We start from the raw sequence: 15575 nt of genomic DNA on the forward strand, positions 1-15575 counted from the left end.
GCTCCAAAGCCCACTTCCGGCCCCCCCGGCCCCCACCGGGCTCCCCAAGACCCGCACGCCTTACCCCGGTTCCGTGAAGGGCCCTCCTCATCGCGGGGGACCGGAGGGGGGACCCAGCGAACCCCCCCGCTCCCGCCCGGCCCCGGTCTCCCTCGAGCGCCTCGCCCGTCAACCCCCGGCCCGGTCCTTCCGCGGCCCCGCCGCCGCCGCCGCCGGGAGCAGGCCGAGCGGGGGCCGAATCGCGGCGATGACACAACCGGGCTTCCTGGGACTTTCTGTTCCAGCTCCTCCCCACCCCCCCGCCACCCCCCCTAACCCCTCGGCACAACCCCCTCCCCCAAGCCTGGCCCGGCCGCTCGGAACTGCGCCCCAATTACCTAGTTGGGCCCCAAAGTCTCCGGTCCGGACTCGGTGGCGCGGCAGTAACTTCCACTCGCTCCCCCCACCCCCCCCGGCGGCGGCGGCGGCGGCGGCTCCTCGGGTCCCTTCAATTATCAGCTGAGCCGCAGCACCGCGGCCGGCGTGCGCCTCCGCCCGCGCCGCCTCCCTCCCCGCCCGTTCCAACACCCTCCGGGAACTATTTTGCCCGCCGGTTCGGACAGACGAGCTCGTCCGCGGGAAAGGCCCCGCTGCTTACTCGCGGCCCATCACATCGCCCCTCCCTCCCCCACCGCCCGGAGCGACTCTCCCAGCAGCCTGAGATCTCCTCCCGATCCCTTCGAGGGACCAGGAAGGGAAATGTGAGGCTGTGCTTGGTATCCCTCCGCCGGGGTCACCCCCTCCCCTCCGTGGTAGCAGGAACTAATTCCCTTTCGGGTCACCGGGGACCTGAGGGTTGAAATTCATGGCCAGAGTTCCCTCTGACTCTTGGGAGAGAGGTCGATCACCCCAAGACAGAAACCCCCTGCTAGCTCAAAAGCGGGGTTCGATTTAAACTAGGGCTTTGGCCCCATGACCCCAATCAAGCCCCGCCCCTTCCTGGTTGTCTTAGCGACGGCAGTGGCGTCCCAAGATGGCGTCGTGGCTGCCGGAGACTCTGTTCGAAATTGTAGGACAAGGCCCAGCGCCGAGCAAAGACTATTACCAGTTATTGGTCACCCGGTCCCAGGCAAGTGCGAGACGCGGTTTACCCTCTCTAACTCCCTGCCGCCCCGGTGGAGCGCGGAACGCGAGCCGCGCTAGGCCGAGAGCGACTGTGGCCCGCCGGAAGCGTCCGGTCCCAGCTCCGAGCCGGGAGATTTCCCTCGTCACCTCGGCCTCCTCGGCTAGCTCCTCGGTGGCCCGCGTGTCTTTTTCCAACCCTAGCCCGGCTCGTCCCTGGCGAGCTTTCTTTGCCTTCCCACATCGCCGCCCGCTCCCTTCTTGCCACCCGAGGTTCCTACCCGCAGAGTTCCCTCCGCGCGAAGAGAAAAACAGGCGTCCCTGGCTTGCGTGCAGCCTCACCTCAGCGTGGGAAGGAGAGAAAGAAAGACTCAGCCAAGTGTCCCAAGGAGGAGCCGGCAGGGGAGGGGAGAAAGGGACGATCTCTTTTCCAGGGTAGGAGTTAATCATGGGGGATTTAAAAAATCTCATTGTGGTCTTAATGGGCACCACGACCACATCAAAACTTCCTTATTTCTAGTAGGAATTGATCGTTGAGAGCTTTCCCTTACCTTTTTGGAGCCCCTTCTATCCCATTGAAAGTGTGCGGGGGGTGGTACAAAAATGTTTCAGCTGCTCTGCGCGTCAGCCCCACCCATAATGACATCTGCTCCACAACAATAAGACCTAGGATTATGTTATCGCTGGAGTAAAGTAACCATCAGCCTATTTTTATGACTACTTTAGCTATTTGAGGTGGGCTTTTTGGATGATTTATTGTGCTTATGAAATGATCAAGTTGATCTGGGCCTCCACCCGGAACACGTTTTCTGATTCCTGGCTGAGCTTAAGCCTGTCACTGAGATAAAGCACCATGTATTTAATAGATGGCATTTCTATAAAATGAAATTTAGAATTTTGTATGTATTTGTTTTGGTGTAGAGATTGAATATTGCATCAGTTTTCCCGTGAGCCCTTAAGTAGGCAGAGAATGCTTTTTTATAGCTTAAAAATCATCTTTTAAAAATAATGTATATTTTATTTTTAAACCTGAGATTTATAAATATTGCAAGTATATCAATAATAAAAGCATGATAACCTGTCAAACTTAAATATTTACTTGAACATTTGGGGGGGAATTTTTACACATTTAATTGGAATTTCTTGAGCGCTAAAATTCATTTTTTGTACAATTTTAGGACCATTTCCCATTTGCCTTAAGATGTAAAATTCTAACAGTTTTTTACTTCCTAACATTAATGATTGAAAGCAGTAACATATTACCATATTCATACTTCGTTTTCTATTTTTATCTATCTCACCTAAGTTGAAATGTTCTAATGTTTACAGTTTTTTCCATAATTTGTCTTTTAAAAGATTTTTTGAGGATTTCTTTTTCTTGAAGGTCTGGTATTACAAGTGTACTGTCATGTGTATTATCATGTCATAAGCCTCAGCAAATAAATACTTGTTTACCTTTTTATGTTAGTAAATTGGCCGTAAGAGTGCTCCTGGCATTAGTTTTCCCCAAGAATGTTTCTGTTGTTGTTGTTCAGACTTTGCTCTGTAGTCTAACTTGGGCACACGCCTTCTTCTAACTACTGTGTTTTTTGAAATCCCCCCTCCCCCACCCAAGTATTCTTAAAGCTTTCTTTCTTTTCTTTTCTTTTTTCCTTCTTTTCTTGTCTTCCTTTCTTTCTTTCTTTCTTTCTCTTCTTTCACAGATCAAAAACTGGCTTTCATTTCAGGCCCTATTCTTCATGTCAATTGCTTCTATATAAAATCCTTTTCAAGCTGATTCATTTTCTTTTTTAAGCAGACAGAATATATCCACTACAGTTCTACCAGTGAGAGTTCATCTCAAATCTGATTAATTCACTCTCTTTTTAAAGTAAAATTTGTTGTAAAAAATAGTAAGCCAAAAAAAGTCTTTTCAGTCAACTGTCTTGAGAATATGCTATTTTCTGACCACAAGATAATTTTTCTAAGGCTCAGCACAGGAAACCAAACATCCACTAAGAGGTGGTCTGACATAAATAAGTACTAAAAGACTAGAATTAAAATGAGTTTTATAAGATGGATTTTTTTCTGGAGTGACTTTCTAAAATTTTTCCTTTCTCTTTCTTCCTTTATTTCCAAAAATGTTGTATATTATTCGAAATATGCCCCAGATTTAGATGGATCTTTCTGTCTCTCTGATTCTCTTTTTTATTCTTTTTCACTGCTTTTATTTTTATTGGCTTTAAATTCAAATAACTCCACAGTTGACATGGATTTGAAGGCAGATATCTCTCTCATTGGGGTCACACCACTGTTACTATAGTCCAGAATATAAATGTTGTACATAAATATTTTCTTTGCCTTCTTGCATATACAGTAACATTAAATACATATTTTTATGCTTATAGAGGCATTCCCAATTAACAACTCGATGCCAAGGTTGTTATTTTTTTTTTCCCCAAGAAAAACACTTACAGAATATAGTTTGCAGTCAATATAGTTTCTCAAATTTGATATTTATAATGATCTAAAGGCTAGAAAAATTACTGCACTGCTTTCTCAAAGATTTACCCAATTATTTTCACTGTAGTTTTAGTAGTATATATATTTTCTTCTATTGGATTCTAATTCTTTGAAAACTACTAGATTCATAGTAAGTTAGAGCTGGAAAGAACCTTGAATATTATTTAGGCAAGGGATACTCCACGCTTTGCTTCAAAGAAAATCTTAAATTGTGTTCCTGAACGAAGGTCATTTCCTTAATTTAATCAGCAAGTTGGCATTTACTATGGAGATGCAAAATACAAGATTTCTGCCTTCAAAGACTTCATCTTTCATTCCACAAATATGTATTAAGCATCTTCTATGTGCCAGGTACTGTTCTGGATGCTGGGGAAACATCAGTGAACCAAACAAAATGCCTCCTCTTGTGGAGCATATAGTCTAGGTGAGAGAATATAGTTAGTGATTTGATTTATATAAACACTGAAATGGCTTTTTAAGAACAAAGGAAGTTCATCGCCAAGTTAATGAATAGCACAGGTGATTTAAAATCTGAGTCCAGAGGAAGCAAAAATCACTTTAGAGTAGGAGGCTCAGGAGGGTGCTATCATCGGTCTTTTTCTCTTGAAATTCTGTCTTCTTCCTTCTCTTGAAGTGGAAGTATTGTTTAAGATGGTCACCCCTGGTGACTTCAGTTTAATGTGACAAATACTGGAAAAGTGCTAGAAACAGTAACCGTATGCTAAGTAGATGAGGGTTGGCAGATAATGGCCTCTTGCACCTGTGTTAGGCAGTCCTCCCAAGAGCACCAACATGTGATAGTCACTCCAGTGAATGAAAGGAGGAAGAATGAGTAATAGATTAATTTACCTATCTTACCTAAGCCTACTAAAAGACTCCAAAAAGATACCTAAAGCTAATGTCTGAAAAAAAAAAAATCCCAAAAGCTCACTCCTCAAAAATAACAAGTATTTTTGATGTGCTTTAGAGTTGTAAAGTTGTAGACAGACAGAAAACACATGAGGTCGCATGCCAGCCTGTGACAGGAAACTGTCCTCTCCAAAGACTTCTGAAAAAGGAATTAAAACTAGCTTAATGGCTGATGTTTAGACTTTGCAACAAAGAATCGTGCCGGTACTGTTTCAAACTGCGCAGCAATTTTAAAGATTTAAGATTCAAGCACAGCCTAATAAAAATGTTAATACATGCACCCTTTGACCCTGCAAATCCATTTCTAGGATTTTATATGCAAAAATGCTTTCACCTATGTACGAGGATGTGGGAGCAAGAAGTTCACCAGAGTGAAATAATTGTAAAAACATTTTCCATTAGTGGAAATTTGGTTAAACGGAATCATTCATACCAGAGAATACTACGAAACCTTTTAACAACAATGTGATGGATCTCTTTAGTAGAACAGATCTTAAGCAAGAAAAGTGAGTTGCTGGCTTAAACATTACCATGATCCCATTTGAAAAAAAGAAGAAGAAAAAAAAACCACCACAATAGTTTTATTTTGTTTTAAATAAATGGTAATGAAGTTTAAATAAATGTTGAGGGAAACAGTTGAAGCACTTCGCTCTGAGGGATGGAATTTTGGATTGCTTTCACTTTCTGCATTACGTATTTTTGAAAGATCTGAGTTTTTCTACAATGAACATTTATTTTTATAATCCGAGAAAAGCAATAAAAGTTGAAAATGAAAATGAAAAGCAATAAAAATTGAAATGAAAACTTCTCACATACTCTGAGAAGTTGTCCTGCTGTCCTTGAACTTGCACCTGTTGCCCCAGTAGCACCTCTGAGCCACCTCCCACATTACATGGTGGACAGCATTAATAACTGTGTCACCAGAGTCTACTGACTGGAGGAGAGAGTGGTTCTAATTCAACAAATTCAGAGGGTGCAAATGGGTAAAATTACAAAATTTTAATGTCTAGAAACTCCTGATTTTTACAGGGTTTTTTGCTTTTTAGTTTTTTAATATAGGTAATAATCACTTTTGAGAAAGTAAAAGATTGTCTTCTCTTGCTTTGTTGGGGGTCAGATAGTACTAAGGAGCTATTAAAAAACAGAACTTCTCAAGTAGAATTAAAATTATATTAACTAGACACGAAGTTGCACATTTTGGAAGGAGGATGGAGCACAAATTGATATTGTGATGGTATTTCCCCAGGGGACCCAGGAACCCCTAAGTCATCCTCTACTCTAGTCCCGCTCCCCACATAAAGTCCCCAAGAGTCACCTACATGGAGAAGATAAAGCAAAGGAGAGTAAAACACAAATTCTTTTTTTGCTTCTGGTTACTCTTTCCTTGTCCCAAAGGGAACATCTCCCACAGATGGACTGAACGTTTCTGCAGACGTCAAGCTATTTCACCCATTCTGCCCAGTGGCCACCAGCCACAGCCAAAACGTTTCTACACAGAACGACTGCTGCTCCTTTTAAAGTCCAGAATTCAGTGGAATGTTTGCATTCGCTTATATTCCTCTTCCCTATTATTTACAATTGACTTCTCCTCTTTTGGGGGCTGGCTGTCTGTTGTCTCCCATAGTCCCTCATTTTTCCCTCTGCTGTTAAATACAGGCTTTTCCCTTCTTCACTCTGTCTTAGAACTTTCAGCCCAGCCCTGCTCCAGGCCCTGTCAGGAGTGTTTTGGTTTTCCCTCCTGCTCTTTCTGACAGCAGCACCTGCAGTGAACACCCTTCCCTGCCCTGCAGGTTTGGCCAGGTGTTCATGGCTACTGCATTTTCCTTCTAGTCCTCAGATCTGACACACTTCAGAAAAATGATTCCCAACCTGTGACACTCCAGGATGTACCCAGTTCCAGCTGTGAAGTTGCTTTTGATCAGAAATTTAAATTCCTTTTAGTTTTTCAAGGTGACATGTGGCACTTCTAGGGAGAGAGGGATAAAATAATACAAATAAGGGGTTAAATTCTTAAAAATTACAATAGTGTTCTACCACATTATAACCCAGTTGTCAAATGGCTCCTAAACCCTCATTTCAAAATTCCACGACAGCCTGACGGAGCCCCAGTATCCTCTTTTCTCAGGTAAATCGTTCATTCAGCATCTATGAGCACCTACTCAATCTGGGCAGTTAATTTGGTCTCACCCTACATTGACACGTATTTGTCTCCTAATTATATGGGGCAGTAGAGCACTTAATTGGGAGTCACTGAGTCATGGATTCTTTTATTCCTCCTGCTAGTCTGCAAGCGGTTGACCTGGGGCAAGGCACTTAATTTGTCTGGGCCCCAATTGTCTCATCAACATTATAAGGTTACTACTCCAAGAGATCACAAAGGTTTATTCCATTTCGAAAATGCTATTTTGCATGAAAGTAATGTTTCACCCTGGAAAAAGTATTAGATTTTTTTTTTTTTTAAGAAAAATTAGATTTGCATTGGAGATCTGTATTAGTAGCTATGTGACCTATATAAGTCTTTACCCGCCTGAGGTTCCATTTCTTCATCCATAAAATGAACAGTTCAACTCTTGGCTACTTCACAGATATGGTAAGAACAGATACATATAAAAAGCACTTCAGGGCAGTGTTTCTCAAAGAGAGCTTGTATGATCAAATGAGATTGGAAAATCCTAGGTTAAACAATCTATTTTCTTCACTTCTCCGGAATTTGTCAGAGCCTTTAAAATCCTGCTGTCCGCTGTGAATCTCCAAGAGGGGACTGTACCATGGAGCTTTTCCTATAGGCTGGTGACTATGGAACCTTTTTTTCTCTGAGCATCTCAGGAGCTGAGGTTCTGGGGAATGCTAACTGGAAAATACCCAGCAGTGTACCTGGTACAAAAGCAGCAAATACTGAAGAAATGTTTAAATATTTACATTGTATTGTCTTCTTTCAATGCCAGATCAGCCCTATTTCACCTTTTTTTTTTTTAAAGATTTTATTTATTTGAGAGAGAGAGAAAGCATGAACAGGGGGAGGGGCAGAGGGAGAAGCAGGCTCCCCACTGAGCAAGGGCCCTCCCTCCCCCCATGTGGGACTCAATCCCAGGACTCTGGGATCATGACCTGAGCCGAAGGCAGAGGCTTAACCGACTGAGCCACCCAGACACCCCTAAATTTCAACTTTTCCATGAAAATGATTATAGAAACTCTTAACTCCTATTTTATTTTTCTTTTTTATTTTTACACTTAGCTTATATTTCCATAAAAATACTTATTGGTGTTTTGATTGGGCTTGCAATGAATATATAGCTCCATTTATGGTGAATTGACATCTTTACAATATCGAGTTTCAATCCACAAATATAGTATATCCTTCTTTTAAGAATTTTTTTTAGGTATTCCTTAATTTTGGTTAGAGATTTCTTATAGTATAGAAATCTTACATATATTTTGTTAGATTTCTAGGTGTTTGACTATTTTAAGTTATATTGCTTCTCAAAGTTATATTTTTTATTTGTAGCCACTAGTAAAAACAATTGCTTTTTGCTTCTAGTAAATATCCTTTTATATGGTGATCTTACCAAGTCACTTACTAATTTTAATAATTCATGTTTTTTTTTAGATTTTCTGACACATTCATGTCCTCTGTAAGTAGTGACATATTTCTTTCTTTCTGATCCTCATATCTTATTTGTCCTTGCCTATGACATTGGCTAAGACTTCCACTAAAATGTTGAAGAAAGATGATGACACCAGGCATTCTTGTCTTGTTCCTAGGCTTATGGGGAGGGCTTTCAGTATTTTGTCATAGAGTATGTGTACTGTAGGTTTTTAAGGTATTTCCTTTTATTTCAAGTTTGCCAAAAATTTCTATTCTGAATGGATAATGAATTTTATTTTTTTAAAGATTTTATTTATTTATTTGACAGAGAGAGCAAGACAGCATAAGCAGGGGGAACATTAGAGGGAGGGGTTCCCTCCCATCGCCGAGCAGGGAACCCGAAGCAGGGCTCGATCCCAGGACCCTAGGATCATGACCTGAGCCAAAGGCAGATGCTTAACCATCTGAGCCACCCAGGCGCCCCATGAATTTTATTTTTAAAAATTTTTTTGAAAAAACAACAAAAAAATGTCTTTTAGCTATATACTAAAATTCAAGGTAGCTGTTTTTCTCTAAATTATTATTGAGGTTATTATAAACTGAGTGCTTCCCGGCTCCAGGACCACCATACTCAGCATTCCTTAAAGAACACCCATCATTTTCTCATGCTGTCCCTGTAAATTTGGCCTCAGTCATGTGAGTCACTTCCTGTCAGACCACCACATCCAAATTCTCTGCCTCCTTTGAGTCTCATCTAAAATGCCTGCTTAAGGGGCACCTGGGTAGCTCAGTCGATTGAGCATCTGACTCTTAATTTCCTTTCAGGTCATAATCTCAGGGTTGTGAGATCGAGCCCCAAGTCGGGCCCTGCACTGAGCCTGGAGCTGGCTTAAGATTTTCTCTCTCCGTCTTCCTCTGCCCCTCCCTCCCCAATCTCTCCAATAAAAAAATAAAATTAAAATGCCCACTTAACATTTGAAATCAGTGGAGAAATGAAGAAACTTTGAATAATTATTGTAACAACTGGCTATCAAAAAAGCCACAAAATAGAAAAAATTAGCTAAATCCCTATCTCATACTATCCACTAAAAATATTTTATATGAATTGAAGAAGTAAATGTTATACACACAAACATACACTAGGAAAGTACCATAAGAAAATAAGGGAGAATATTATTTGAGTCTGGAAGTAGAGTCTACACAAAACTCGAATTTGGAAGCCGTAAAGGAAAAGAATGGCAGGTCAAGTACATTTAAAATAAAGTTTTGGGATGCCTGGATTGCTCAGTCGGTTAAGCGTCTGCCTTTGGCTCAGGTCATGATCCCACTCTCCTGGGATCAAGTCCCATGTTGGGCTCCTTGCTCAGCTGGGAGCCTACTTCTTCCTCTGCCTGCCACTCCCCCTGCTTGTGCGCTCTGTCTCTCTCTGACAAATAAATAAAATCTTCAAAGTAAATAAAAATAAAAAGTTTTGTGGGTGCCGGGTTGGCTTACTAGGTAGAGCATGAGACTCTCGATCTTGGGTTTGTAAGTTTGAGGCCCCATTTTGGGTGCAGAAATTACTTAAGCATAAAATCTTTTTAAAAAATAAAGTTTGTTTCATGAATGATACTTTAATAAATTGCTGGGAGAAAATGTTGGCTACATATTTTGCAGGCAAAGGGTTAATATACTCACTACCTACAGATTATTAATTGTACAAATTTGACAAAAGTCAGTTTTCATTTATGATAAAAATTCTCAGCAAAGCAATATAGAGGAAACATACCTCAACATAATAAAGACCATATGCTGTGTAACAAGCCCGCAGCTAACATCATACTCAGTGGTGATAACTGAAAGTTTTTCTTCTAAAATCACAAATGAGACAAGGATGGCTACTCACTAATTTTATTCAACGTAGTATTGGAAATCCTAGCCAGAACAGTTAGGCAAGAAAAAGAGATAAAAAGTATCCAAATTGTAAAGGAACAAGTGAAACTATCATTATTTGCAGATGACAATATTCTAGAAAACTCTTAAGATTCCATCAGAAAAATCTTAGAACTAGTGAACAAATTCAAGAAAGTTGCAGGATACAAAATCAATACACAAAAACCCATTGCATTTCTATACAGTGATAATGAACTATCAGAAAAAGAAATTAAGAAAACAATTCCATTTATAATTACATCAAAAAGATTTAAAATACCAAGAAATAAATGTAACCAAGGAGGTGAAAGACCTGTACATTGAAAAGTATAAGAAATTGAAGACACAAATAAATGGAAAGATATTCCATATTCATGGATTAGAAGAATTAATACTGTTGAGATATACATATTATCCAAAGCAATCTACAGATTCAGTGTAATCCCTTTCAAAATTCTAATGGCATTTTTCACAGAAATAGAACAAACAGTCCTAAAATTCACATGAATTCATAAAAGACCCTGAATGGCCAAACCAATCTTGAGAAAGAAGAAAAAGACTGGAAGTGTCACACTCCCTGATTTCAAGTATTGCAAAGTACTTGCAATTAAAACAGTGTGATATTGGCGTAAAAATAGACACATTGATCCATGGAACAGAAGAGAGAGCCCAGAAATAAACCCACGTATGTGGTCATTTAATTTATGACAAAGGAGCCAAGAATATACACTAGGGAAAGGATAGTTTCTTCAATAAACGATGTTAGGAAAATTAGTCATATGCAAAAGAATGAAAATAGACCACTATCTTATACCATCGACAAAATGGACAAAAGACAAATGTTAAGACCTGAAACCATAAAAATCCTGGAAGGAAACAGACGCAATAATCTTCTTGACATAAGTCTTGGTGATGATTTTTTTAATCCGACATCCAAAGCAAAAGCAACAAAAGCAAAAATGTAAACAAGCGGGACTACATCAAACTTAAAAGCTTCAGTGTAGCAAAGAAAGCCATCAACAAAATGCAAGGGAAATGTACTGAATGAGAGAAGACATTTGTGAATGATATATCTGATAAGGGTCTGATATCCACAATATATAAAGAACTCATACAACTCAATAGCAAACAAATCCAATTTTGCTGTGGGCAGAAGATATGGGTAGACATCTTTCCAAGGAAGACATACCAATGGCCAAGAGGTACACAAAAAGCTGCTCTACATTTAATCATCAAGGAAATACAAATCAAAACAACAATGAAATATCGTCTCATACCTGTTTGAATGGCTAGTTTAAAAAAAGACAAATAACAAGTATTGCTGAAGATGTGGAGAAAAGGAACCCCTTGTGTGCTGTTGATGGGAAACAGTATGGAGATTCTTCAAAAAATTAAAAATAGAACTACCATATGATCCAGCAATTTGACTTCTGGGTATTTATCCAAGGAAAACAAAAATACTAATTCAAAAGATATATGCACCCTTATGTTCATTGCAGCATTATTTATAATAGCCAAGGTACGGAAACAACTTCAGTGTCCACCATTGGATGGATGGACAAAGATGTTGTAGTACACACACACACACACACACATACCCCGGAATATTATTCAGTCATAAAAAAGAATGAAATCTTGCTATTTGCAGCAACATAGATGTCCCAGAGGGTATTATGCTAAATGAAATAAGGCAGAGAAAGACAAATACTATATGATCTCTTATATGTAAAATTTAATACTGTATATGTATGTGTATATATATAGATAGATGGATCAATCACAAGTGCGCTCGCGCACACACACACACACACACACACACACACACACACGTATATATATCAAGCTCATACATAGAGAGAACAGATTGGTAGTTGCCAGAGGCAGGGGGTTGGAATTTGGAGAAATGGGTGATTTTTTTTAAAAAATTTAAATAAATTCATTTTCTTTTTAAGTAAATAACTATGCTAGTATTCTAACATCTACATAATATTTAGAATTTCTAGGGGCGCCAGGGTGGCTCAGTCAGTTGGGTGTCTGCCTTCAGTTCAGGTCATGATGTCGGGGTCCTAAGATTGAGTCCTGAATCAGGCTCCCTGCTCAGCAGGGAGTATGCTTCTCCCTCTGCCCCTCTCCCCAGCTGGTGCTCTCTCTCTCAAAAATAAATAAATAAAGCTTTAAAAAATTTAGAATTTCTAAAGGGCTTATACAATTATTTAGGGATTTGGAGAGATTGGTTGACAGTCTTCACTTTCAGAAATCTTCGTTTTGGGGCCCCTGGGTGGCTCAGTCGGTTAAGCATTTGCCTTCTTCGGCTCAGGTCATGATCCCAGGGTCCTGAGATGGAGCCCCATGTCAGGCTCCCTGCTCAGTGAGGAGTCTGCTTCTCCTTCTCCCTCTGCCCCTCCCCCTGGCTATGCTCACTCTTGCTCACTCTCTCAAATAAATAAATAAATAAATAAAATCTTTAAAAGGAAAAAATCTTCACTATGGGGTTAAGGTGTGATTTAGCATTGAAACAGATCTGATTACTTCAGTAAAAAATCAGTTTGTTGTTTTGTTTTTTTACTAAAGGTCTCAATGAACAATTATTCACCTAAGAACATCTTAAAATCCACAGTCAATCAAATAGAATTTGCTTGATCCCTCTAAAGGCACCTCTTAGTAACAAACCTAATCATTATAATAATATTAAACATTATTGAGTGCTTATAACAGGTGAGGCATTTAATCCTTGCAAAAAACTTATAAAATGGGTACCATTGTTATATAGATGAGAAACTGGGATTTAGAGAGTTTAAATAAAATTGCCTGGATCCATACATTATGGCCAAGCAAAGAAGAACTTTGGCCAGCCTTATTTACTCTATCTGGGCTTTTTCCAAATGCTACGGCTACATCTCAGCTTTGCTTCCATTTAAAAAAAAAAGAAAAAAAAATTTTTTTTCAATGAATGACTCAGAATGATTCAGAGATTAATATTTAATAATTACTCTTGAAGTACTCTTTCCCTTCAAGTTGCCACCTTAAAATAAATAAATAAATAAGTCACATCCTTGACCCTACATCCCTTTGTCTCTCATCTCTTACTCTTTTCCTTCACAAAAGTACTCACTGCTTCCATGACCCTTTCTCTCATTTATTCTTTAAGACAACTCTTACCTTCCTCTTACTCCTGGTATGTTACTCCATAACTCTATAATTGCCAAAGCTAAAGGATATCTTATGACCTTAGCATACTTGACATTTCATGCTGTTGATCAGCCTTTTCTTGAAATGCTTCCCCTCTTTGTAGCCCATGGATCCTTATTTCCTGGTTCTTCTGGGTTCGTGGCAACTCAAGTGCTCCTTGCCTTTATGCCCACATTAATGTTGCTATTTCTCCATCTATATTTGTGCCTTAGTTTTTTTTCAATCTATTTTTCATTTAAAAAAAAAAAAAAGGTTGGGGCGCCTGGGTGGCACAGCGGTTAAGCGTCTGCCTTCGGCTCAGGGCGTGATCCTGGCATTATGGGATCGAGCCCCACATCAGGCTCCTCCGCTATGAGCCTGCTTCTTCCTCTCCCACTCCCCCTTGCTTGTGTTCCCTCTCTCCCTCGCTGTCTCTATCTCTGTCAAATAAATAAATAAAATCTTTAAAAAATAAATAAATAAATAAAAATTAAAATTAAAAAAAAAAGGTTATTAGGGTGGGCCCTAATCCAATGTGGTGTCCTTATAAGAAGAGATTATGACACAGATTTGCACAGACAGGAGACCATGTAAAGACACGGGGAGAAGATAGCCATTTACAAGCCATGGAGAAAGGATTCAGAAGAAGCCAATCTGCCAACACCTTGACTTCTATCTTACAGAACTATGAGAAAAAAATTTATATTTAAGCCATCCAGTCTGTGGTCCTGTGTTAGGACAACTCCAGCAGAATAATACAATTTCTAAAGTTAAAGGATGACCTGAATTAAAGCTTTAAAAAAAAAAAAAATTGGACAGTTACGTGAATACTCATGAAGAGAAAAGCCTTGTCAGGCTCATTCCTTATGAGCTTCAAAGAGGGATTTGGAAGACTTGATGCAGTCTATTTTAATTTAAAATGTTTAAAAATTAATAATAATAAAAAAAATCCTATAAAGGCTCACTGCACAGAGGACCAAACTCAGAGCATGGTTATGAAAATACATGCTAACTTGGAGAATGGGCGGTGAGGAAAAACTGGCCAGTAATCTAGGGGGAAAAAAAAGAAACATAGCCATTAAATTTGTTTTAAAACCCATTTGCTAAAATGGTGTCGATTTTAGAGGATAGGATCAGCATTATTGTAGATTCTTTACTATTATGGACAAATGGTAAGAGATTCACAGAATTTTGATGAAGAGCATCAAGTATTTGGGGCAGAGTGGTAATTACTAAAAGGGAATCCTTGCTCTGTGATCTTCCTCTGTCTGGCTGATGGATATTTTAGGAGTGATTATCAAGCAATGAAATAAGAAAGTAGCCTTGTAAGGAGTGGAGGCACCATAACGGGAGGAAGGAATAGAAGTACAGACATCAGAAACCATAAAGTCATCTTCCAGTTATGCCTACCACTAGCCAGTCCCTGGGTCCCATTTTTATGCTCTAGATTCTAGACTAAAAAATGTAGAGTTAGGGGCAACTGGGTGGCTCAGTCGGTTAAGCGTCTGCCTCCGGCTCAGGTCATGATCCCAGGGTCTTGGGATCGAGCGCCATGTTGGACCCCTTGTTCAGTGGGAAGCTTGCTTCTCCCTCTCCCTTTGCCTGCCGCTTCCCCTGCTTGTGCTCTCTCTCTGTGTCGAATAAATAAAATCTTTAAAAAAAAAAAATGCAGAGTTTAGTAGTAAAGAGAAAAATAATTAGGAAATAAGATCTGTGAGTATAGATTAAAATTGTGATTATTTAGCTAAATAAGAGAAGTCTGGGTTATTTAATACTTTTTTTTTAAGAATGATTTTACCATAATTGATGATAATCAGCTAGTCTCCGTTTCACAGCAGGGATCAAAACAAGAGGAAATGAGTGCCCACTGCAGTGTGTGGGATTTAGGTTAAACACAGGGAAGAACTGGCTCAGCAGGATGAAGGACTACAAAAGGGTATGGAATTTACTACTTGTGAGATCTTTTAAAATAGTCTTGCAAGTGTCAGGTCGCCTGGGTGGCTCAGTCCGTGAAGTGTCTGCCTTCAGCTCAGGTCATGATCTCAGGGTCCTGGGTTTGAGCCCCGCATCAGGCTCCCTGCTCAGTAGGGAGGCTGCTTCTTCTCCCTCTCCCTCTGCACCTCGCACCCACTCGTGCTGTCTCTCTGTCTCTCCATGTCTCTGTCTCTGTCTCTCTCACTCTCCCTCAAATAAAATCTTTAAAAGACAATAGTCTTGCAAAGTGTCAAGGCAAATTAGAAAGATAAATAGACTCATGGAAAAATGGGCAAAGAACATGAAGCAAGTTACCTAAAGCGCCTGGGTGGCTCAGTCGGTTAAGCATCCGTCTTTTGATTTCGGCTCATGTCATGGTCTTAGGGTTGTGAGATCCAGCCCCGGGTCAGGCTCCAAGCTGGGC

At 40.1% G+C, this 15575-nt stretch overlaps 2 protein-coding genes across 36 annotated transcripts in view; one reads left to right on the plus strand and one right to left on the minus strand.

The window, feature by feature from the left end:
* TRIP12 (thyroid hormone receptor interactor 12) overlaps positions 1–1695 on the minus strand; it is a 140523-nt gene extending 138828 nt beyond the window's left edge. For 13 of the 32 annotated variants that reach the window (XM_048214141.1, XM_048214136.1, XM_048214138.2 and 10 more), the window contains exon 1: positions 378–527. The gene's annotated coding sequence lies outside the window, so the exon portion shown is untranslated. Of the gene's footprint in view, positions 1–64; positions 230–377; positions 534–1382; positions 1477–1652 lie in introns of those variants that run through there. The other 19 variants (XM_048214129.1, XM_048214125.1, XM_048214100.1 and 16 more) reach the window with 9 other exon arrangements.
* The window catches only part of FBXO36 (F-box protein 36), an 86289-nt gene continuing 71540 nt past the window's right edge, over positions 827–15575 (plus strand). For all 4 annotated transcript variants that reach the window (XR_008956799.1, XM_026491769.4, XM_057305447.1 and 1 more), the window contains exon 1: positions 827–1108. Coding sequence is in view for 3 of the 4 variants with exons in the window: in XM_026491769.4 (XP_026347554.1) it covers positions 1013–1108 (96 nt within the window). In the remaining variant the exon portion in view is untranslated. The remainder of the gene's footprint in view (positions 1109–15575) is intronic.

Source organism: Ursus arctos, unplaced genomic scaffold (assembly GCF_023065955.2).
Source record: "Ursus arctos isolate Adak ecotype North America unplaced genomic scaffold, UrsArc2.0 scaffold_1, whole genome shotgun sequence".
Classification (NCBI taxonomy): domain Eukaryota; kingdom Metazoa; phylum Chordata; class Mammalia; order Carnivora; family Ursidae; genus Ursus; species Ursus arctos.